The following is a 23,972-nucleotide window of genomic DNA, read 5'->3' as shown; positions in this document are numbered from 1 at the left end:
AGCACTCCCACAGTCAGGAGATGCGCATGCCCGCGGGCACGGGCACTGCCACCAGCCGGTTCGCCCTGCTGCCCACTGCCCGCCATGGTCAGCCCACGTGACCATCACATGAAACGGAGGTGACACAGCTTCTGAAAGGCCCGTGACACCTTTTCAAGGAGCCCAGTGGCCCACGTGGAGTCTCGCCACTCTGCTGGGTGTGCTTGGAGACCGAAGTCCAGGTGCGGTTATTTAAAAAGCGTGAAACTCAGAAAATAGGCCAAAATAAGAAGGCAACGTGGAGCAGGAACGCTCACATAGACTTTTTAAAACGTTAACTATACAGTCTTTTATTTTGAGGTTGAAAAAAAACGCTTAAATTACTAGGAAAATATTTACAGGATTAATTCCGCTTTAAGCCGGGGGCTGGCTGTGAAGGCACTCAGGGTCCCTGCTGGGCCAGCGGGGCGGTGACGGACAGGCGACGGACCTGTGGCGTCCAGGAGCGGCCCGGCTCCTGCCTGCGGGTCCGACGGGGAGCTCACCAGAGCGCCAGGGCCACTTGCCAACAAGGAATGACAGGCCTTTTTAGTGTTTAAGAGAAACCATTTTGGGGGGATATCTCTGTAGAATCATTCGTAAAATCGTACGATTAGAAAATTCTTAAAGAAAAAAGTAAGCGTGTCTTCCCCAACAAGGCGCACTTGTACCCCCAGGCCGGTGGCCCTGCCCACAGTGGGGACCTGGAGTCCTGGGCTTGGCAAGTCCTGACAGGAGCAGGTGAGCGGCTGGGCTCAGTCCCGCCCCAGCTCCCGCAGGCCGGGTGGCGTGGCTCGGGGTCCCGCTCCAGCTCCCGCAGGCTGGGCCGACAGCGCTTTGGGTCAAAGTGTTGTGGGAGCGCCCTCTGCTCTGGAGAGCACCCTCTGCTCCTGCTCTGAAGACGAGACTTCAGACACCGATTCCCAGGCATCGTCCTCGGCCGGGCTGTCCTGGTCCAGGGCCTCCAGCATGTGCTGAGCCGGGTCCTTTAAATACTGGGAGAGGTGGACACGACACCGTCATGAGTTTACCAGCTCGACACCCCAGACCTCGGGCTCTAGTCTCAGTCGGCCCCGTCGCGTGTTCCTCAGGTCCACTTCTATTCTGCCCCCGAGGGACCACTTCCACACCCTGAGCACCACTCGCCCGCGCCCGCCTGGCCGCTCTGACCGGTCAGACCCTGATGGTGACCAGGGGGGTCTCTCTCAGGACAGGCCGGGCCGCCCACTGCACTGGGCGCGTTGTGGGGACTCATCCTAGCACAGTGATGGCGAACCTATGACACGCGTGTCAGAGGTGACAAGCGAACTCATTTTTTTGGTTGATTTATCTTTGTTCAATGGCATTTAAATATATAAAATAAATATCAAAAATGTAAGTCTTTCTTTTACTATGGTTGCAAATATCAAAAAAATTCTATATGTGACACGGCACCAGAGTTAAGTTAGGGTTTTTCAAAATGCTGACACGCCGAGCTCAGAAGGTTCGCCATCACTGGCCTAGCAGGTCGCGGACTGGTTCCCAGCGAAGGAGCACGCGGGACCTCTCGGTCGGCGACGGGAGAGCAGGCTCGCTGGCCGCCCGGAAGCAAATACTCGGACGTATCCATCAGCTTCTACCCTACACGTCCCGACCGACCTCAGAGGGCCCGGCCGCCTCCCAGAGCCTCGGGGGCTGGGGCTGTGCAGGGAAACAAGACTTCCTCAAGAGCCCCCAGCCTCTCTGTTGCAGGCCTTTGCCATACTAGTAACACCCTTGAGCCTGGTGTGCAAAGCCTTGTGCTCACAGCTCTGGGTGCGTTCACTCTAGAAAAACCCCCAGTGCACACGTCTGCCCCAAAACGCACACTCCTTCCTCGACTGCTGTCCCTGCTGCTCCCGTCCCAGCCAGGCCCCCCAGCGTCCCCCAGAAAGCACAGGGCGCTGTGTTGCCTGAGAGAAGGCCTCCTGCCTCCAACTCTTGGCCAGGTCGCCGTTTTGGCTGACCCGGTGCCATTAAGTTTTTTTAAATTGTGGTAATATACACATGACATAAAAGCGATCACCGCACCATCTTTAAGCGTATAGCTTAGCAGTGTCGAGTACACTGACATTGTTGTGCAACCACCGCTCCCCTCCATCTCAGTAACTTCCATTTTACAAAACAGACACGCTGTCCCCACTGAACACGATCTCGCCATCCCCCTCCCAGCCCTGGCACCCACTCTTCTCCACTGTCTGTGAACTTGAGGACCTGAAGTGCCTCACGCCAGGAGTCACGTGGTTTTCGTCTTTCTGTGATTGGCTGGCTCAGCTCACTGGCCCGATGCCCTCCAGGCCCCTCCAGGCCCCTCCAGGCCCGTCCATGCCGCAGTGGGGTCAGAGCTCTCCAAGGCGGAGCGGTGTTCTATTGTGTGCGTGTGTCACGTGTTTATACCCCACCCCCCGCCCCAGGGGCTGTTGTGAATAGGCTGCTGGCACGCAGTACAGAGCCCGCACCTCTTCTCTCATCTCTGTCCCTGGTCGTCCCCACCCGTCCCGCCTCCCACTGGCGCGCACGTACCTCTTCTATCTGCGCCGGGATGCCGGGCGGGGAGTGGAACCAGTACTTGATCAGGCCCCGGAACCTCAGGATCAGGAAGACGCAGGCGCCCGCCAGCCCGGCCAGCGACAGGAAGGTGGCCACGGCGACCAGGACCACTCGCTGCAGCTTGGTGGAGGCTGAAGAGGACACGCGGTGACCGAGAGGACCGGCCCCGTGACACAAACATGGGGTCATCTTCTCCTGCACACAAGTCCCTGTCCCAGGGGCCCTCCCTGTCCCAGGGGCCCTCCCCGCCCCACATGCTCATTCAGTAGCTAGTGAGGCAGCCCCAAGCCAAGCCAAGGCAGGGGGCGTGGCTGCTGACAGCCCTCAGCACCAGCTCGCTCCCCTCCCCTCTGGCTCTCCCCCTTCTATCGCCCTTCCCCTAATCCGTGCCCCCCCAATTTCACTATTTTAGGGGCATCCTTTTCACAGCTCAGAAAGGGCCCCAGAAGGCACATCTTACCGTCTGCTGATGTCTCGTGACAAGACACGTTGCTTAAGCGCCCGGGCCTGCTCAGGTCCTGGGACTTCCAGAGCAGGTGGGCCTTGACCTGGAGGCAGTACTCGCTCAGGGGCTGCAGGTCCCGCAGCACGATGGAGCTGTCCCTGAAGGGGCCTTTCACCTGCGGAGGAGCCCCGACAACCCAGTGAGCGCCCCGACAGACGGGCAGCCATGGTCCCCTGCTGGGTCGTTCCTTAACCTCATGGTGAGGACACCGAAGAGCAAGGCGTGCGGTTCTGAGCGCTCCCCGGCCTGCAGGGGGCAGGCTGGTTTTTTTGGAGGTAAAATCAGCTTTATTGGGATTTTACTTTGTGAGCAATTTAAGAGATTTTTAAGAGCAAATTTGCTAAAAAACATTTTGCCTTATAAGTTGACTCAAGTACACAATCCCAAGGAGAATGTTTTAACTCCACCTTCTTATTTTTCAATTTCCAAGATGAGAAAAAGCAAATGATGTGTGGAGTTGTGTTTATCACGAGTTGATATTTAGATGTTTGTTTATATGACACGGTGGCTAGAAAACCCAGGTGTTCTGGCTTTAAATACCCCGTTATCCGTCTAAAGACACCGCTTCTTTTGTGAAGCTCAGCGAGCAAAGTAAGAGCTGGTGTTAGTCTGGCGCAGAGAGCACTCTAACTGTCCTTTAAGGGCACCCAGCCCCGGGCAGGAACTGGCAGAGGCACGCGGGCAGGTGCGGAGTCAGCCGGCCATTCGCCGCGAGGCGCACAGCTCCCTGTGACAGCGCCCGGGCCTGAGGACAGGTGCCCCGGCTTCAGGGCTGCTTCAGACCCCGAGGCCTCCAGGCCCATCAAAGACTCACCAACCCAGCAACGGGGGTCCACACGGGAGCTTCCCAGGTCCCGGAACGCCATTTTCTCCTTTAAAAGGGGCGTTCTGTAGCCGGTGGTTAATCTAACTGGATACTCTGAGTTAGTCACAGAGAAAAAACCATTCTGGGAAGAAATGTGCCTTTAGTTGCAACCTGCGTCCAATTTTACCTAAAACGTGCTGATCTCTTGTAGTTTTGGTGAAAATGACCTTAGCTATTTATGTAACCGGCTAACAGCTGGACCCCGTCTCAGAGGATCTGGCTGCTGCCCCTGCCCCCCAGGCCGCCGCCCTCAGGCCTCCACACCTGGTCCCAGACAAGGCTGTCCGCTCCGCAGGGAAAGGAGGAAAGGACGCCTGGTGGCCACAGGGGCTCCTTCAGCCGCTGGCTGCCCTCTGGCTGTGAGACACAGCAGAACACACGGCGGCCTCTGAAATGGGGGTGACACGGCCCAGGCCCGGGAGAGGAGCTGCTATGGCGCTGACTGAAAAAGCAGGTTATTCCATCGTGCCTAGAACACGCTCTCATTTTAAAAGATGCAAAGTAACGGTATCATTTAGGAGTAGAAGGGCGACAGGTGATTTTAATTCCATTTTCTTCAGGTTAATGCTCATGGACTGCCAGGGCACAGGGAGCAACTGCTTCGGATGCCACATACAGCACTTTCAAGGACAGAATCCCTTTAGGGTTCTTTCAGCAGCCAGGCTGGCGTTCCTCAAACTTAGAACCACGGGTGCAGACAAGAGCTGGCATTCAGGCCAGAGGCCGCTGCCCGAGGACAGGCCTGCTGCCCGCATGGCTGGCCCTGGCTGGTGCTCGGTGCGCCCTGCCCCGACCCCACACCGATCAGGGAGGCGTGGACAAGGTTTCACGCTGGACAGCTGCTTCCTGCCGGCAGTCTGCTCTGGCACGTGCCAGGGAGAGGATGCCGGCAGCACCAGCCCCAGAAACCCTGGCACAGGTCCCCATGAGCTTCCCCGCAGACACTGCACACGCCGGCACCCTGGTTGTGACGAGGAACTAAGTGGGTCCTATGGGGACAGGACTCCAGACACTGTGCCTGCTTCCCCCTGGGCAGGGCAGCCACCACTCCCCCTGCTGGCCCTGCCGCGTGTCCTTCCTCGGGGATGCATCACGGCCCGGGCACAGCTGCGCCGAGTCCCGGGAGCCCCGGAGCGGGTCTGGGCAGCTCTTCGGGACCCCAGCAGACCCACACCGGGCTGGAGGGGCTGGTGGCTTTGGGGTCCTCTCAGCTCTCCAGCCTTGTGCTCTGGTTGGAGGGGGAGAGGGCGTGGCCCCCGGTTCCCACGCAGCCACTTCCCTCCACACCCGAGGAACTGCAGCCCGAGGGGCCAGCAACGGACCTGCTGCAGGTGGCGGGAGCGTGGGCGCTGCCACAGGAGCCTGGTGTGCGTTCCTGGAGGCCGAGTCCTCAGCACGGGCAGCCCTGCCCGCCCCGCGGTGCCCACAGCAATTCGCCTGCAGGGCCTGATGCGTGGAGGGCAGCCAGAGGCTCCAGCCTACACGACAAGTGCAAGGGCAGACGGCAGCCACACTGCGGCGAGAGGCACGCTCTCCCGGAGAAGAAACGTGGTCAGGGCGCCCGGCTCCCGCACCACCTCTCCCGCCTGCATTTCCAGGCCTTCTGGATCCCAGGGCCAGATCCTGACCGCGGGTCTGGGTAACGATGCCCTTCTGCTTCCCCGTGTGCCCCGAGCCTGTTCTTAGTGGGGTTTGCCTCCCCGGTGACGCACCACAAAGCCAGGACGAGGAGGGCAAGTGTGAATGACATGGGAGAAAAGCTGCGCAAGAGCAGGGTCCGAGGCCGGCGGGCGCCCTGCACTGCGGCTGGGAGCTGCTGGCGCCCCCCCGCCCCAACAGGCCCGATGCCGGCGGGCACCCTGCACTGGGGCTGGGAGCTGCTCGCCCCCCCCGAACAGGCCTGATGCCGGCGGGCGCCCTGCACTGCGGCTGGGAGCGGCTGGCCCCCCGAACAGGCCTGAGGCCGGCGATCACCCTGCACTGCGGCTGGGAGCTGCTGGCCCCGGGCAGCCCGAACCTCTGGCTCCTCTCTGTGTAGCAGGTCAGTGGGAAGGTGAAATGAGACGATGCATCTAAGACGCCTGCCCGTGCCAGACGCGAGGAAAGCTCTTGATCCACCCAGCTCTTACTGTAAGATTATGGTAACGCTGAAACTAGGAAACCGTGACGCTCACAGACAAGGAACCTCATTACATGCGCCGTGGCAGCCAGGCCCCGGGTGAGATGACAGAGCTGTCCTCCGCCGGCACCGCCTAGCAGGGACCAGGCCCTCCGGTCCGACCGCTCTGTCCACAGAATCCCTGCCCCAGTCCCTCATCACGTGAGCTTCTGACGGGTCCACACATGTCCCGTTCTCCAGTGGGTCCCGCCCGCTCACTCCTACTGCCCCTCCTCCCCAGGCCGCTCTCTCCTCCCAGCGGACTCCTCGCCTGCTCACAGGCGCCTCTCCGCAAACCGTTCAAACCAGAGGAACTTAAACCATTAAACCTGGGGCTGGCGTGGTGGATTCCTTGTAGAGACTGACCCACTAGAACCTTCTCCAAACTCCAGAGCGTGGCAGAGGCGCCACAAGCCCTGTGTCGGCAAAGCCTGGGCCCCGGGGACGGGAGGGGGACAGAGGGACAGAGGGACCCCCAGTGGCGTGCGGAAGGGAGCCCCCGAGGGAGGGGAGAAAGAGGCCGGCAGGAGGCGGAGCAGAGCCGGCTCAGGTCTCAGGCTAAGGAGACCCGGGGCAGTCGGTCCTCGTCCATTTTCTTTTCTAATCCTCACCTGAGGATATTTTCCCACTGATTTTTAGAGAAAGTGGAAGAGAGAGGGAAAGAGAGAGAGAAACATCGATGCGAGAGAAACACATCGATTGGCTGCCTCCTGCATGCACCCCGACCAGGGCCTGGGCCGGGGAGGAGCCTGCAACCCAGGTATGTGCCCTTGACCAGAGTCGAACCCAGAATGATCTGCAGGCCAACACTCTATCCACTGAGCCACACCAGCCGGGGCTGTCCTTGCCATTTTAACATCTACTTCCTTTTCCTGTATCAGAAACTCCAAGCAAAGAAAATAAAAACATTTAAAAATGCGCTTGCCTGTGGGTTTCTGGCCTTTTCCCAGTAATGGACGTAATACAGAAACGTAACCATGGAGGGGTCGGCGATGTTGAAGGGCGGGGACAGCTTGATGACCAGGGAGCCTTCTCCGGGGGTCACCCAGACGTGTCCTGGAGGCCCGATGGTCACTGAAACAGAATCACCAACAGAAACAAAACTATGTTAGTGTGTACACGCCATACTGTATTACACGTAACGCGTGCATGTATTCAATGTTATACATATGGCCTGTGCGCACACACACAGCCATTTACACATGCAACCCGGTAGCATTCGGGCTCACGAGACACCGGAGGCTGCTCCGGCACGAGTCCCACTGCGAGGCTGCAGGGTGGGGAGCAGCTCCAGGGGAGGGGTCCGTGCTGCCCACACGGCCGCCCAGGCCGAGTCTCTCTGGTCCCCCAGGAGACACTCAGGTGCCAGCGGCCGAGACCCACGTCGGGCAGGCACATGAGCCTCCTTGGCTTAAAAGCTGCAAGAACCAGTACCTCTCATCTTTTTATTTTATTACTAGAGGCCCGGTGCACGAGATTTGTGCACGGGGAGGGGGGGGGGGAGGGAGCCTCAGCTCACCCTGCACCCTCTCGCAATCTGGAAGCTTTCAGGGCATGTCCCCGGGACCACTAGCTCCTAACTGCCCGCCTGCCTGCCTGATCACCCCTAACTGCCCGCCTGCCACTGCCCGCCCGCCTGCCTGATTTTGCCACTAAAACTCAAGCTGCTTCTTTATTTTTAATGTTTATATTTCTTCTTTATTATTATTATTTTTTAATATATTTTATTGATTTTCCACAGAGAGGAAGGGAGAGAGATAGAGAGTTAGAAACATCGATGAGAGAGAAACATCGATCAGCTGCCTCCTGCACATCCCCTACTGGGGACGTGCCCGCAACCCAAGTACATGCCCTTGACCGGAATCGAACCTGGGACCTTTCAGTCCACAGGCGGACGCTCTATCCACTGAGCCAAACCGGTTTTGGCTCTTCTTTATTTTTTATTTTAAAAGTCAAGCTTCTTGAGAACATGAGGCGTTTAACATTCCTTACAGAGAGCTAAGCCTGGTGAACACAGCAAACACCTAATACTCATGGCTTCTGCACAAACACTCTCCAGCCAGGGGTGTTTAATAGGCCGCCTCCAAACACTGGAACTGGAAAACCTAGAAGCGGAGAGCTCAGATTCCAGGCAGCAGGTGCCGTTAGCAGGAGTTCTATCCCAATTAAACTCTAATTCTCAGCTCTCAACAGTCTGGACAAACTGCCCTTCGCTGACTCCAAGGTTTCTTATTTGTCACTGTCCCATTTTCCTTTTTTGGGTTCAGTGTCTTATATCCACATCAGTATCAACGTACCATACAAAACCCACCGGCCGGCCTAGCTGGGCAGGCAGGAGGGGAGTCCATGGCAGCATAGAAAACCAGGCCTCTTGTCCCAAAAGAGGAGAAAATGGGTTCACAGTCAAGGAAACAAAATCGAACCCGACACGATCAGGGAGAATGATCTGGACGCCTGGGACTGCGTCGAGCAGAGGTGCCGTGGGCACTGGTGCTCTCGCCTGGCCTGGCAGCCCCTGCAGCACCTCGGTCCTGGGAAACCGGGGGTCAGGCAGGCCCCGCTCCTGAGGTTATTATTTTATTATTTTTTAAAAATATATATTTTATTGATTCTTTACAGAGAGGAAGGGAGAGGGATAGAGTCAGAAACATCGATGAGAGAGAAACATCTATCAGCCGCCTCCGGCACACCCCCCACTGGGGATGTGCCCGCAACCCAGGCACATGCCCTTGACCGGAATCGAACCCGGGACCCTTCAGTCCGCAGGCCGACGCTCTCTCCACTGAGCCACACCGGCTACGGCCCTTGAGGTTATTGTTAATCATTTTGCTTTGGGGGAGGAGGGCTTCTGGGCAGCAGCTCCATGGGGGGAACCGGCGGGTTTCACTTCAGTCAGGGTTGGGGGCAGAAGTTGAGTCTGTGGGGCGGGGCCCGCCGGCCCCAAATGTCACAGCTGAGGTTCTTGGAAGTGGCCCAGCCAAGTTCCTTCCTGCCTTCTTCCTGCCCTGACCCCAGGTCTATGGCTTAAAAATCAGGGCACCAGGCTGGGGCTGAGCACCCCAGGGGCCTTTGTAAATATGGCAGGTACAGGCAGGGGGACCTCGGGGGAACTGTAGGAACGGGTTGGGGCAGCCAGAGCCAGGGGAGGGCAGTGCCCATGAGGACAGGGGGCATGGGGAGTGTAGAGAGCACCTGGGAAGGCACATGAGCATTTCTTTAATTATTGTCAGCTGAATCCAGTGGCGTTGGCATAGCCACGTCCTGGAAACACACCTTGCCAGAGGCAGGTGTGTTGTCAGCCTGACCTTCAGCCCAGGTGCCAGGGGGTGGGTAAATCCAGCCAAGCACCAGGAACAAACACAATTATCCACGCTCAGCCAGAAGTGACGATTACAAAGAAGCCACAAGAATGCACATAATCTCCTTTGTCTTGGGCTTTAGTAAAACTTCCTGGTATGTTGCTGTATAAAATAAAAATGTTGTCTTGGCTCTGGGTCACTGCATCTCCATCAGAGGACAGCTGTCCCACCCCGCCCCAGCTTTTTCCTTCTATCTCTGTCTCTTTCTTTCATTTTCTCAATCCCCAGCAGCCCCTACTCAGGATCAGGCCGCTCTCTAGCCACGCTGGACGCGGAAAGGAGAGAAATATTTACAGGGCTGGAGGAGGTATGCTCCTCTAACAGAGACTCAGAGGTACGGAGACTAGGAGAGACAGAGAGGACAGAGATGGGGATAGAAAGCGTGACAGGAAGAGAGACTCAGAGAAAGCAAGAGAGAGATTGAGACAGAGAAAGATTCACAGAGACAGATAGAAAGATGGAGTCCTCTGTATGAGTCAGCGGGCTGGGGGTGGGGGTGGGGGCGGGGCTCACACGGGATGTGCAGTGTGACGGTAAGTGCCTCGTTGGTTGCACAAGGGAGGGTGCTGGTAATGCCACACCCGCTCCTGCAGAGACCCGGACAGGCTGTAGGGCTCGCAGAACCCAAGCCAGCGGCCGAGCGGTAGATGACACAGTGCTTGGCATCGCCGTCCACCCCCACCGAGCAGGCACAGCGGCCCGCAGGCTGCTCTCGGGGATGAGGAAGGTGCCCTCCCGCCTGCCGTCCAGCATTTCCTCGTCCTGCGCGCGGTGGATCGTGCCCACATGCCAGGTTCGCCCCTCACGGTGGGGGAGGGCACCCTCATCCTCATCAGCGCAGACTGGGCTTCAGGCTCCTTTGTGATTCCCGAGCACTCGTTGGTTTTCTTCTGCCGGGCGCCTTCCTGAGCCACACCCGGTCCTGGTCTCGGATCGTGCACAGCTGCACGAGGTCTGGCTCCGGGCTGTTCAGGCGCTGATCGATCTCCCGGTTGTCCAAGGCCTGTGCGCGCAGCTCCTGCTCCCGCTCCGTGCGGCTCTCGTGGATCCCAGTGATGCGAGACTTGCGCCCTTCTGAGCTCAGCAGGACCCTCCGCATCTCTTCTCGCTGCCCTCAGCCAAGCGCTCCAGGTCCTCCTGGCTGCACCTCTCTGGAGTCCGGCCCTGCTCTTCCACGATCTGGATGGTCTCACTGAAGGCTTCGATTGCAATGCGCTTCCTCTGGGCTCCTGGGGGTGCGTGTGTCCTCCTAGCGCCGGGCCTACTCGCGGCCTGTCCTCCGCTTCAAACCAAGGGGACAAACAAAACCTTTAATTCTGAGCTTCCTCCCCACAGGCAACGGCAAACCTCAATCGACACAATTTCCCACCAGAAGTCACATCCAAATACGGCGAGACCGAGGCCTAGAGGGCCGACTATGCACATGCGCAGTAACAGGCTCACGTTCTAGCGGTGGGCGCCCAGGCGTCCTCCACAATCCCACAATCCTCTAGGCGCCCAGGCGTCCTCCACAATCCCACAATCCTCTGGGCGCCCAGGCGTCCTCCACAATCCCACAATCCTCTGGGCGCCTAGGCGTCCTCCACAATCCCACAATCCCACAATCCTCTAGGCGCCCAGGCGTCCTCCACAATCCCACAATCCTCTGGGCGCCCAGGCGTCCTCCACAATCCCACAATCCTCTAGGCGCCCAGGCGTCCTCCACAATCCCACAATCCTCTGGGCGCCCAGGCGTCCTCCACAATCCCACAATCCTCTGGTTGCACACTTCGGGTTTCTCTAGCTCCTCCTTAAGTGGTGTTTCCTTCGGTCGTGTTGCAACGTCCAGGGCCTCCAGTGGGAGAGGATTTTTCTGTTTTGGCGTTGATGGCTGTTTGCTACTTGGAATCAGTGAAGTTTCGGGAGGACTGCCGCTGCCGTGAACACGTGGGTCCCAAGCGCACTCGTGAAACAACCGCACTCGTGAAACAACCGCCCATTCGGTCCACGTCCTGGTTCGCAGTGAGAAAGGTACTGTGCTGGGCCGTTTCCAATCGGATCTTCCTCCTCCTTCCCCAGCACATTCCACACCTACACCGGCCGATCACCGCAACCCCCAGACCCTGAAGACCTTCCCCCCATTTCAACTTTCCCCCATCCAACTCGCATCCTATGCGTTGCCTAGGGGCGCCCCTAACCACTCCCTGGGGGGCGGGGCCCGCCTGGGCGAGAGGCTGTGTAGTTCTGTGCCATTCTGGCCATTACGGTAGCTGGCGTTTTATATAGAGATAGATTTTGTTGTTGTTGTTAATCCTCACACGAGGATATTCTTCCATTGATTTTTTAGAGAGAGTGGAAGGGAGGGGGAAAGACAGAGAGGAACATCAGTGTGAGAGAGACACATCCATTGGTTGCCTCCTGCCCCTGACTGGGACTGGGGATCCAGCCTGCAACCGAGGTACGTGCCCTTGACCGGAATTGAGCCCAGGGACCCTTCAGTCCTCAGGCTGACGCCCTATCTATCCACTGAGCCAACCCGGCTAGAGCACTACCTCTTATCCTCACTCCACAAGAATACCGCCCGGAGTTCCGGCCCAGTTCCCAGAACCACTGTGCTCAGCAGAGCCCGGGGGCACGGCTGCCGATCGGGGCTGCGGGCCGTTCCGGCTGACAGGCGGTGTGCCAGCCAGGGCCACGCTGCCACTGCAATCCCGCCAGGCTCCTGGCAGACAGAGAAGCCGAGAGGAAGGCTAACCAAGGTCATTTTCATGCGACGGGAAAAGACCTCGTGGCCCTTCCCTACTGTGCACATCTTGTTATGTAACTGCACGCGCCTTCAAATCCACTTGTCTCCCAGCTTATCAGGATCCAATGCCGAAATATCATCACTGAGAAATATTACCACCAAAGTCTACTTGTCAAGGCTTTTCATGCACTTCACAGGCCAGCCAGGCCGTGACTCATGGTGCTATAAACGAATGGCAACACTATCAAGCAAGCATTTAAACTGCAATCTGGCCAGCGCTGCTCAGTGATTAGAGCCCCGGTGGCACACCAAAGGGTCTTGGGATTTGATTCCCAGTCAAGGGCACACACCTGGGTTGTGGGTGCATGTGGGAGGCAACCAATTGATGTCGCTCTCCCCCCCCCCCCCCCAACTCTCTGAAAAAGCGATGGAAAAAATATCCTCAGGTGAGGATTAACAAGAAATAAAATGTACAATTAACCAAATGAACTCTGGGAACAGTGCAGGTCTGGCCCTCCAAGCTCAAAGAGGCTGCTTATGCAGACGTCACACATGCAGACATCATACAGGCAGACACCACACATGCAGACACACATGCAGATGTCACACATGCAGACATCATACAGGCAGACACCACACATGCAGACATCACACACACAGACGATCACAGTGCTGCGCGAGGCTGTGTTCATGACAGTGGCCCGACTCCCCTTGCCCTACGCGCTCCCCTGGGGGGTGGGACGTATGGTCAGCACCCTCCTCTCTATGCCGAGTCACTAGTCCCTACGGGCTTCCCCTGCACCTCTGAGCACCTGCTCTGCTGGAGGAGCCGATCCTGACGGGACAGGGGCAGGGGCAGGGGCAGGGGCAGGGCCAGGGCGGGCTGGCCCGCTGCGGGCGAGAGGAGGTGGCAACGGCCGTGAGCGACAGCTCACTCACGGACCCTGCTCGCAGGTGCTGCTACCAGCTTCCCTTTTATTTTTATTTACTTATTTTTTAAATATGTTTTTTATTGATTTTAGAGAGAGGGGAAGGGAGAAGGAGAGATAGAAACATCAGTGGGAGAGAAATATCATGGACTGGCTGCCTCCTGCATGTCCCCCGCAGGGGATCAAGCCTACAACCCTGGCATGTGCCCTGACTGGGAATCGAACTGGTGACCTCTTGGTTCTGGGTCGATGCTCAACAGCTGAGCTATACCACCGGGCCCCAGCTTCCCTTTTTCAGAGCAATGGCTGGGGCCCCCGCTGTCGGGCACCCTCCGCAAGGCAGTCTCTAGCCCAGTGGTTCTCAACCTTCCTAACGCCGCGACCCTTTAATACAGCTCCTCATGCTGTGGTGACCCCCAATTTCATTGTTACAAACTGAACATAATTAAAGCAAGGGATTCATCACAAAAACAATATGTAATTATGTATGTGTTTTCCGATGGTCTTAGGCTACCCCTGTGAAAGGGTCGTTTGACCCCCAAAGGGGTCGCGACCCACAGGTTGAGAACCGCTGACTCTAGACTTTTCCATGACTTACCCACGGGAGAGGCGTGGGGTCTGGGAACCAGCCCTGACCAAGCACTTAATTGCTGCCACGTCTGCGCCCGAAGACCTGCCCTTCTGCGGGGCGTCCCCGGCCTGGATTCTGACACCAACTGACAAGCCGTCTCCTGAGGGCCCGGGGCCTTTGCTCGGCGCTGACCACCGGACTGGCTGTGGACAGCAGTGGCCCTGTCCTGAGCGACTACACACCAGGCAGCATGGACGTCACCGTGTCCACCAGATGGCAGAGCAGCCACAGGAGGTGACCCCACGGCCCATGCAGAATTAAAGTCTTTCTAGAACATAAAGGAAGCTGTGCCAGGTCAGGGGAGGGAGACCGAGCCGCCCACACGCCAGGACCCATGGGACGAGGCCAGCACACCTTTCAGTAAAGGCCCGGGCAAACCCCAGCTTTGCAGGCCAGACGTCCCGATGCAGCTAAGGCAGCTAAGGCAGCCAGCTAGAAGCCGGTGTGGCTGCGGAGCAATAAAACTTTATTTATAAAGACAGGCGGCGGGCCGGGCTTGGCCTGCGGGCAGTAGTTTGCCAGGCCCTGGCCTAAGCAAGTCGCAGGCCCTGAGCACCAGGCGGGCGGCCAGGCCCGGGTTTGCGCATCACAGCCAGGACCTGGGTGTGCCGTGCGCCCGCCTCTCTGCTGGCGGTTCAGGGTGAGAGGTGGGACCCAGACACGGCCTGGTGGAGCGGGACCGAGGGGACCGCCGACGGGCAGCCCGGGCTCACCGTTGCGGTAGTGCTGGAACCAGGGCACCGAGGCCCAGGCGGAGGCGTGCCCCGGCAGCCCCGGCAGCTCGGCCCGGACGCGCAGGGAGACGTTGAAGTAGCGCAGGAAACCCTGGGACAAGCTGGTGGGGGTGAAGTCACACTCGGTCACCGAGATCTTCGAACAGTTCACCCCGACGCTGCTTACAGTGACGTCGGACCACTCGCGGCTGCTGGGGCTGGAACGACAAACAGAGCTCAGGTCCCAGAATCGCTTCTCGGCGGCGCATAACCCTCCTCGGGGCTGAGTGTGACCACAGGCCGTACGTTTTCCCGCTTAAAGTGTGTAACTCAGTGACTTTCCGCGTATCCAGCAGGGTGGACCACCGGCGCACCATCCCTCTCAGAAGGTTTCACCTCCCCCTGAGCCCGGTGCCCGTTAGCAGTCACCCCCACCTCCCCAGCCCCAGGCCCTAGGCAACCACCGACCTACTCCTGTCTCTACGGACTCGCCTGTTCGGGACATTTCCTATAAATGGGGTCATACACTGTGTCATCTTTTGTGAGAAGCTCTTTTCACTTAGCATGTTACACTTAGCATGTTTTCGAGCGTGACATATGTTGCAGCACGTGTCAGTAGGTCAGCCCTTCTAATGGCTGAATAATGGTCCGGTGACATCCCCTCGTAGGAGCACACGACGTCTTGTTGGTCCACTCATCTTTTGACAGGCATGTGGGTGGTTTCCGCTCATAATTATAGAAAGGCCTCAAAATTAAATTATTAGTGTAACTGAAATATCCCAAACACGTTAAAGTATCTAAAACAAAGGAAAAGCAAAGCCCTTTCTCTTCATTGAATTTGCAACTGAAAACAAAAGCAGCCTAGAAGGTGTGGCCCAGTGGATAGAGCGCCGGCCTGCGGACTGAAGGGTCCCGGGTTCGATTCTGGTCAAGGGCACATGCCCGGGTTGCAGTCTCGATCCGCAGTAGGGAGCATGCGAGAGGCGGCCGATCAATGATTCTCTCTCATCACTGATGTTTCTCTCTCTCTCTCCCTCTCCCTTCCTCTCTGAAATCAATAAAAACATATTAAAAACAAACAAACAAAACAGCCTGTGTGAGTTTTTAGAGGCCCCTAACCTTTCCGAACAGGGGCATGCACAGTCATCCCCGCCTTTGTTTCTGTTTCCAAAACCAGCCTCTATAATCTGAGGATTTCCTACAAAATGCTTTCCAAAAAGAAGGCAAGGTGAGATAAGGTGGTCTATACCAGGCAACTGTCAGAAGCTCTTAGAACATATTCTCACAGCCCTGGCCAGGTGGCTCCGCGGGCTGGAGCGGCATCCTGTATACCAAAAGGTTGCAGGTTTGATTCCCCGTCAGGGCACATAACCGAGTTTCGTGTTTAATCCCCAGTTGGGGTGTGTACAGGAAGCAGCAACTGATTGATATTTCTCTCTCATATCGATGTTCCTCTTTCTCTCCCTTCCCCTCTCTCTAAAACTAAAAAATCAATACACATCCTCGGTGAGGATAATCCTATATAATAAAAGTGAAATATGCAAATCGACCAAACAGCGGAATGACCGGTTGGTGGGGGGCGGGGCTGGTGAGCGGGCAACGCCAGGCCAGCCAAGGCAAGTGCCAATGGACAGAGGGAGGGGATAGCGATCAGGGGGTGGCAATGACCAGAGGTGGCAGAGGGATGATCAGGGGTGGGCCCAGGCCAGCCACTCGCTGGCCATCCCCAATCGGCCCACTGGTCGCCTCCCACAGAGGGAGGCCAGACTGCAGCTTAGGCCCATTCCCCAGGGTGAGTGGGCCTAAGCTGTCAGTTGGACATCCCCTGAGGGCTTCCGGACTCCAAGAGGGTGCAGGCGGGTTGAGGGACCCCCCCGAGTGCACAAATTTTCGTGCACTGGGCCTCTGGTGTGTGTGTGTGTGTGTGTGTGTGTGTGTGTGTATATATATATATATATATATATAATTTTTTTCCCCCTAATATTTACAAGCACTCACTTGGTCAACCCACAAGTGTACTTCCGCGTTCAAGGTAAGGACTTCTAGTCAGGAAGTCAGCTGGGACTGCCCCTTGCTGAAACCTTGTTGAGCCCTAGGATACAATGTTTCCTAACCATCGGGTAGGGCAGCTTCTGGCCTGACGCCGGCAAGGCACAGAGCCCACCTTTGGGGGACACTGGGCTTGAAGCTCTGCTGTCACCTTTGAACACAGGTCTCACTGTTTCATTCCCAACGGGCCCTGCAGGTAATGCTGTTGGTCCCAGTGGCTGGTCCATTTATTAGAAACTAGAGGCCCAGTGCACGAAACCGTGCACGGGTAGGGCCCCTAGGCCTCGCCTGCCATCAGGGCCATCTTCCGCCCGCTCGCCAGTCCCCAGTCCCGCCCACTGCCACCCAACCCGGTTCCCCGTGGTTCCCCGTTCACCATTCAGCGATCGAAGCCTGTGGGCCGGGGAGAGGGACCAAGAGGTGATCAATGCACCTCATAGCGACTGGTCGATCGGTCGTTACGCCGCTATGGTCTCTGGCCTTTTATTATACAGGATGATCATGTTGGTAATATATATAATTCCTTGAGGGATAAATATGATTCAGAGATAAACTTAAACCCCAATTTAGAATCTGTTTTTAAGCAGATATTTTTTGTAAATATATTTTCATTGATTTCAGAGAGGAAGGGAGAGAGAGACAGAAACATCAATGATGAGAGAGAATCACTGATTGGCTGCCTCCGGCACGTCCCCAACCCTGGCCTGTGCCTTTGACCAGAACAGAACCAGGACCCTTCAGTCCGCAGGCTGACGATCTATCCACTGAGTCAAACCAGCCAGGGCGAGCAGATATTTTTGCAGTGGACATTTAAAGATGAAGAAGAAATCATCTGGAAACCCACTCCTCTAACACCTTTCCCGCAGGGTCTCTGCCTGGTGGGACCACAGACACATTCCAAATACTACACAGATGCAACTGTTACCCACACAATTATCCTTTTCAGCGGTTGCCCGATGTTCAGCTCCACGCTCCTATGACCCAATTTGCCACTCTTCTGTGAATGGCTATGAATACATACTTCGGTACTTCGGCGTCTATCTTCACGAACACAGGTGTCATACCCCCCCCCCGCCCCCGCACGGTGGAGGTGGGGAGCGGTGGCTGTATCATCTGCCCAGGGTCAAGCATGCGGACATGTCTGTAGCTCTGAATGGACAGGAGGATTCCTCTCCGAGGGCTGGTGAGCTGCCCCCACACTGTACCCGCCACCCCCTTCCCACGCACCCGGGGCGGGACCGTTCCGTTCACGTAGGTGTATCTGGTCCCGTAAAAGGGCTCAGCCAATAGTGTTCACTTACAAGTGACAACTGAGGACTTGCGTTTGCCTTTCCATTCCCCGAAACCGACGCACCACCTCCACCACCCTGAGAAGCCGCGTGCTCAGACGGCGGGGTTCTCGGTGAGTGGGAGGTGGGGACCTCTGTCCTTGCAGGGCCAGCAGCCCGAGAGGAAGCTGTGCTCCCGCGGGCTGGCTTACAGTCCTGCCCAGGGGCGAGACGCGGTGGCCGGGGGCCCGCAGCCCCCCCAGCCCCCCAGCCCCCCAGAAACATCACTTACTATTTGAACTGCACCTGGTACACCACCGGTCCCACCTCGTGGCTCCGCGACCCCGGCTCCCAGCTCAGGACCTGCTCTGTGTTGTAGAGCCAGATCTTCGGGTTCCGAGGGGCAGGCAGCTGGGAGGGTGAGTCTTGAAAGGGCCCCAGCACAGGAGGAGGGAGGGGGGGAGGAAAGGAGGCAAAGGAGAAAAATCAGTCACAAACATTGAAACGCACGCCGTGGAAGCGCTCACACAGCTCCGGTTCATCCCAGCTTAGAAACGGCATCGCCTGATCGCCCTGGCTGCCCCTCTCCACTGTGACTAGAGATGGCACCGCCGACACGGTCCCTGGGGAAGTGGGTGCAGGGCTGCCTTCCCTCCGCGCAGGCCCTGGGCTAGGAGTCTGGCCGGCCCGGAACGCCTGCCTGTCCCTGCGAGTGTGTGACTGCACAGGTAACCTGCCAGCGCGCCTCCGTTTCTTTTATTAAAAAACTAAAATTTGTGCACAGAGTGGGGATCCGGCCTGCACCCTCTCCAATCTGGGACCCCTTGGAGGATGTCTGACTGCCCTCTCGCAATCTGGGAACGCTGGCTCCTAACCGCTCACCTGCCTGCCTGCCTGATCGCACCTAACCACTCTGCCCGCTGGCCTTCTCATCCCCAACTGCCCCCACCACCGGCCTGATTGCCCCCAACTGCCCCCACCACCGGCCTGATCGCCCCCAACTGCCCCCACCACCAGCTTGATCGCCCCCAACCACCCTCCTCCCACCAGCCTGCTTGCCTCCAACTGCCTCCTCCCTGCCGGCCTGATCACCCCCAACTGCTTCTGCCTCGGCCTGGCCACCATGGCTTTGTCCAGAAGGACATCTGGAAGATCTCCCGGTCTAATTATCATATTACCCTTTTATTAGTATAGACATATTTTTATTGACCTCAGAGGAAGGGAGAGGAAGAGAGAGAGCGAAACTTCAATGATGAGAATCTTGGATTAGCTGCCTCCTGCACCCCCCACAACCCGTCAGTCCCCAGGCTGATGCTCTATCCACTGAGCCAAACGTCCAGGGCCCTGCCCTCCTGTTTACACATTCGTCTCCAAGGCTAAGAGCCTCCTCTGACTGAACCAGCAACACATGTCCCAATTCACACCAGGCCTCCTGCCCTCCAGGCAGCCCCCCCCAACCCCGCTTGCTGTGACCCCTGCTGAGCAGCGGGGTGAGCCCACCCCCATCGCAGACTCTCAGACCCCGGGCGCTGCCTCTCCCCTTTCCCATGGATGCTGAAACCCATCGCCACCAGCGCCCAGACTGTGCGCTCAGCTCCGGAGGCCGAGGCTTGACACAGGCCGCGAGGGGCGAGGTGCGGGGCCGGTTCCCGCTGGGGTTCGCGGGGAGGAAGGGCCTCGCCCTGTGCCAGCCGCGTGCTGCCACCCGGCTGGCCCTGCTCGCCGCCCTCTCCCACCTTCCAAACCCCTTGTGAGCCTACGGGGCCCAGGGAGCCCAGCGCTCCAGGTCCGCCCCTCCCGGGACCTTTAATGCGACCACATCTGTGGAGTCCCCTTTGCCCTGGAGAGGAACCGTCCCCAGACATCTCGGGCGCCATGCTTCTGCCTGTCCCCCTCCGCCCCAGGAGCCAGCAGACAGCCCCTCCCTCGGCTTCCCCGGCGCCCCGACGCCCCTATCTAGACAGTCAGCTAAGAGGGGAGGCCCAGAGCGGGGGGGGGGGGGGGGGGGGGTTGGAGGATGAGGGGGCAGCGGTACAGAGGGGCCAGGGCCCGGGAAGCCTCCGCTCTCCCCCGCTGCGTCTGAGGGGTGCGGAGGGACCCAGTTTTGCTCCTGGGGTGCAAAGCCCCTCACCACATTCAGAGGAGAGCGCGCGTTTCCAGGGAAGTACCGGCCTGTCTCATTGACCGCCGGCCCGCCCAGCCCCGGGCCGCCTCACTCCCTGTGTTCAGCCTGCGTGGCCTCCTTCCCGCATCGCTCTGACCCTAGAAAAGTGACCATCTGGGCTCACACCCACTGTCAGCACACTCCAGTCCGAGGTCACTGCCGCGCTGGCGGCCCAGGCACCAAGGGTTCCGGGTCTGGGCGCGTGCGGGAGGCAACCAACTGATGTCTCGCTCTCACGTCAAAGTTTCTCTCTAAAAATCAATGGAAAAATATCCTCTGAAGAGGATTAACAAAAAAGAAAAAGAAAAAGAAAAAAAGAGGCTATCCTGGGTCTCAACAGTAGTGTTTTGTTTTTTAAATGTTTGTATTGATGTCAGAGAGGAAGGGGAGAGAGAGAAACATCAACGATGAGAGAATCACTGATCGGCTGCCTCCTGCACGCCCCACACTAGGGATCGAGCCCACAACCGGGCCTGTGTCCTGACCGGGAATCAAACCGTGACCTCCTGGTTCATAGGTTGACGCTCAACCACTGAGCCAGGCCGGCCGGGCTCAGTTTAACACACATCACACACAGATAATAAAGTACAATTATCATTAAAACTATTTAATCTTGACAACTGAAGACCCTTCAGGCTCTTGACATCCGTGAGCCACATGGTGACTACGGATCATGACCGTCGGTGAGCCCGCCCCAGCACCCTGCAGGCCAGAGGTCAGAATGAAGCCCGAGTCCCCGGCGGGAGCGGGAAGTGGCTCCCTCAGCAGACCCCGGCGTCAGCTTATGTGCGCTGACCACTGGCCTCTTCCAGAAAAGGGCGGCTTGGTCTCTTTGGGAGGACACTGGGGCTGCTGCCCGCTTCGAAAGAAGGGCTGGGAAATTAAGAAAGAGGATGTATGTGCAGCCGCGGCCCTGGCTGCCCAGGAGAGCGGCCCCACAATGGGGGTCATCACCATCGGTTACTGTGGCCCCGACACCCCAGGCGTTTCCCCTGCGGAAAGTGTGGGCGCCGGGAGCGACCCACGGGAAATGCGGCAGCCGCTCCGGCAGGGCACACAGAGCCTCGCTGCTGCGGCGCCGTAGCAATCGCCTCACTCAGGAGCCGGCTGGCCGAGTGCGTTTAATGCTGTCCATTAGTTTTCTAACCAAAGCAACTGGCCGCCACTTACAGCGGGGTGGGGACCTTGCTTTGCCAAGGGCCATTTGCTTATTTCCGGCACCATTCGCTAAGAGACTGGCTCAATGTAAGTTTATGTTGCTCTGAAAACACCTCCTACATTTACTGCATTTCAAGTCCCACCTTCGTTGCTTGGGCAGGGCCAGACCCGGCGGTTTCCTGGGCCTTTTATGGTCCGTGGGCTGGACGTTCCCCACCCTTGCCTTAAAGGGTCACGACAAATCGGGTCGGGGCCAATATTTGACATACATTATCCCTGAAACAACTCCAAGGGGGAGACAGTAGAAGTCTCCCTTTAAAAAATGTGTTTCCAATACTCTCTTTTTTATTTTTTTTATATATATATTTTTATTGATTTCAGAGAAAGGGAGAGGGAGAGAGAGAGAATCATTGATCAGCTGCCTTCTGCACGCCCCACACTGAGGATGGAGCCCACAACCCAGGCCTGTGCCCTTGACCGGAATCGAACCCGGGACCCTTCTGTCCGCAGGCCAACGCTCTATCCACTGAGCCACACCGGCGTGGGCTGCTCTTATTTCCCCCTCTGACCATAGCACAACCTCACGGTTACCAAAGGACACGTGTGAATCGTGGACAAGTGTGGGCATCACTCTGCAATCACTGCAAGGCCAGGCTGCCGCTTCCACTACCTCCCTCACCTCTGGGCGCACAGGCCCCGCCGGGGCCCATCGCCCGCTCCATGAATGGGTTCATTCCCGGCGTTCTGCCAACCCCAACCCTCCTCTGAAGGAGGCCCGGGCAGTCCTGGGCCGGGCTCCTCTCCGGGCTCGGAATGCAAGGCCCTCGCGAGGGCTGCTGGCGAGAGAGTAACCTTCAGACTTTCCGAGTGGGGCCCCCCCTGGCACCTGCCTCTCCCGCGGAAAGAACCAGCAAAACCCACACTCCCGCCCGCACCTGCCGCTGTCCCCTCTGGTCTTAGAGCGGCCGTGAGGGCGAGGCCTGGGGGCTGCCCCGGAGGGGCTCCGCTGCCCCACCCCAACACAACGCCACTCGGGGTCCGGTATTTCGGGGAGCTGCCCCATCGACCTGACCCTGGGCCAGCGGCCATCGGGGCCTCACACCCACTCCCGACGCGCGGCCGGCGGCCTGGGTCGCCCCTCCCACTCGGGCCCCGGGGAGGCCGCCGGGCCGGGCGTCGCTGGGGAAGAGCCAGGACCCAGCCCCGGCCCAGCCCCGGCCTCCTTTGTTCACTTAGAGCGGCTGGAGGCGCTGCGCAGTCTCGGTCCTCGGCTCCTCCGTCCGCGGCTGGTCCGCCCCCCTCCCCGGCTCCCCGCGCCCCCGCCCGATCCCCGGGCCCCCCGCCCCGCCCGATCCCCGGCTCCCCGCGCCGCCGCCCGATCCCCGGCTCCCCGCGCCGCCGCCCGATCCCCGGCTCCCCGCGCCGCCGCCCGATCCCCGGCTCCCCGCGCCGCCCGATCCCCGGCTCCCCGCGCCGCCGCCCCCCTCCCCGGCTCCCCGCCCCGCCCGATCCCCGGCTCCCCGCGCCCCCGCCCGATCCCCGGCTCCCCGCCGCCGCCCGATCCCCGGGCCCCCCGCCCCGCCCGATCCCCGGCTCCCCGCGCCGCCGCCCGATCCCCGGCTCCCCGCCGCCGCCCGATCCCCGGCTCCCCGCGCCGCCGCCCGATCCCCGGCTCCCCGCCGCCGCCCGATCCCCGGCTCCCCGCCCCGCCCGATCCCCGGCTCCCCGCGCCGCCGCCCGATCCCCGGCTCCCCGCCGCCGCCCGATCCCCGGCTCCCCGCGCCGCCGCCCCCGCCGGGCCCCCGCCGCGGCGCTGCTCCGTGGGCCGGAGGCCGCTTACCTGCCGGGGCCGCGGCGCGGAGGTGCAGCAGCAGCAGCAGCAGCGGCCACAGCAGCGGCGGCCGCATGGCCCGGGCTCTCGGCCGCGGGCTCGGCGATGGCTCAGGGTGGGCCCGGCACCGGCACCGGCACCGGGTCCGCCGAGCCGCTGAGGTCGCCGCGGCGGCCCTGGGAGCGCAGGAGGCGGGCCCGCTTCTTCCCCCGCCCGCCGCCGACCGGGACTTTCCGGGCACCCACCGCCTCCGCCCCGCCTCCGCCGGGCGGAGCTCCCCGCGGCTCCCAGCGGCTCCCAGCGGCTCCCAGCGGCTCCCAGCGCGGCTCCCAGCGGCTCCCAGCGCGGCTCCCAGCGGCTCCCAGCGGCCGGGCGCGGAGGGAGCCCCCGGACACCCGCCTGCGGGCCTTGCGACCCTTAGGGAGAGACCCCCGACCCCGGCCCACTGCACCCCCATCCGCTGCGCCCCCGTTGCTCCTTGACACGTGGGGCCGCGCAGTGCGGGGCCCTGGCCTTCGGTTTAAACGTTTCCTTTTTTTATATATATATATTTTATTGATTTTTTACAGAGAGGAAGGGAGAGGGATAGAGGGATAGAGAGTTAGAAACATCGACCAGCTGCCTCCTACACGCCCCCCACTGGGGATGTGCCCGCAGCCAAGGTACATGCGCTTGATCGGAATCGAACCCGGGACCCTTCAGTCCGCAGGCCGACGCTCCATCCACTGAGCGACACCGGCTATGGCAACGTTTCCTTTTTTTAATTTTCTTTTTTTAAATGCCAGAGGCCCAAGCACGAAATCCCCTCCCCTCCCCCCCCGCCCCCCCCTCCCCTCTGGCCCCCAACCGGCTCCCCTCCCAGCTTCGGGGGGAAGGTCCTCCCGGCTAATTAGCATATTGCTTTTATTATTGTGGGTGTTTTTATTGATTTCAGAGAGGAAGGGGGAGGGGGGAAGAGAGACAGAGATCAATGCCGAGAGGCAACCCGGGCTCGCTGCCTCCTGCGCCCCCGCTCCGCCCCTGCCACCCCC

The 23,972-nt window shown here is 59.2% G+C and overlaps 1 protein-coding gene across 1 annotated transcript; it reads right to left on the bottom strand.

Moving 5' to 3' along the window:
- Positions 1-302: 302 nt before the first annotated feature.
- On the bottom strand, positions 303-23,151 carry IFNGR2 (interferon gamma receptor 2). Its single transcript, XM_059686349.1, has 7 exons — positions 22,951-23,151; positions 18,081-18,213; positions 14,472-14,689; positions 7,040-7,188; positions 3,047-3,206; positions 2,560-2,717; positions 303-1,013 (listed from the first exon to the last, which is right to left on the bottom strand). The coding sequence occupies exons 1-7, from the start codon at positions 23,015-23,017 to the stop codon at positions 861-863; spliced, it is 1,038 nt and encodes a 345-aa protein (XP_059542332.1). The 5' UTR covers positions 23,018-23,151; the 3' UTR covers positions 303-860.
- Positions 23,152-23,972: the final 821 nt, after the last annotated feature.

The sequence above is a fragment of the Myotis daubentonii genome, chromosome 3 (genome assembly GCF_963259705.1).
Source record: "Myotis daubentonii chromosome 3, mMyoDau2.1, whole genome shotgun sequence".
In the NCBI taxonomy this organism is placed as follows: Eukaryota; Metazoa; Chordata; class Mammalia; order Chiroptera; family Vespertilionidae; genus Myotis; species Myotis daubentonii.
The sequence above is the reverse complement of the archived record's forward strand: the minus strand, read 5'-3'. Positions and strand labels throughout refer to the sequence as shown.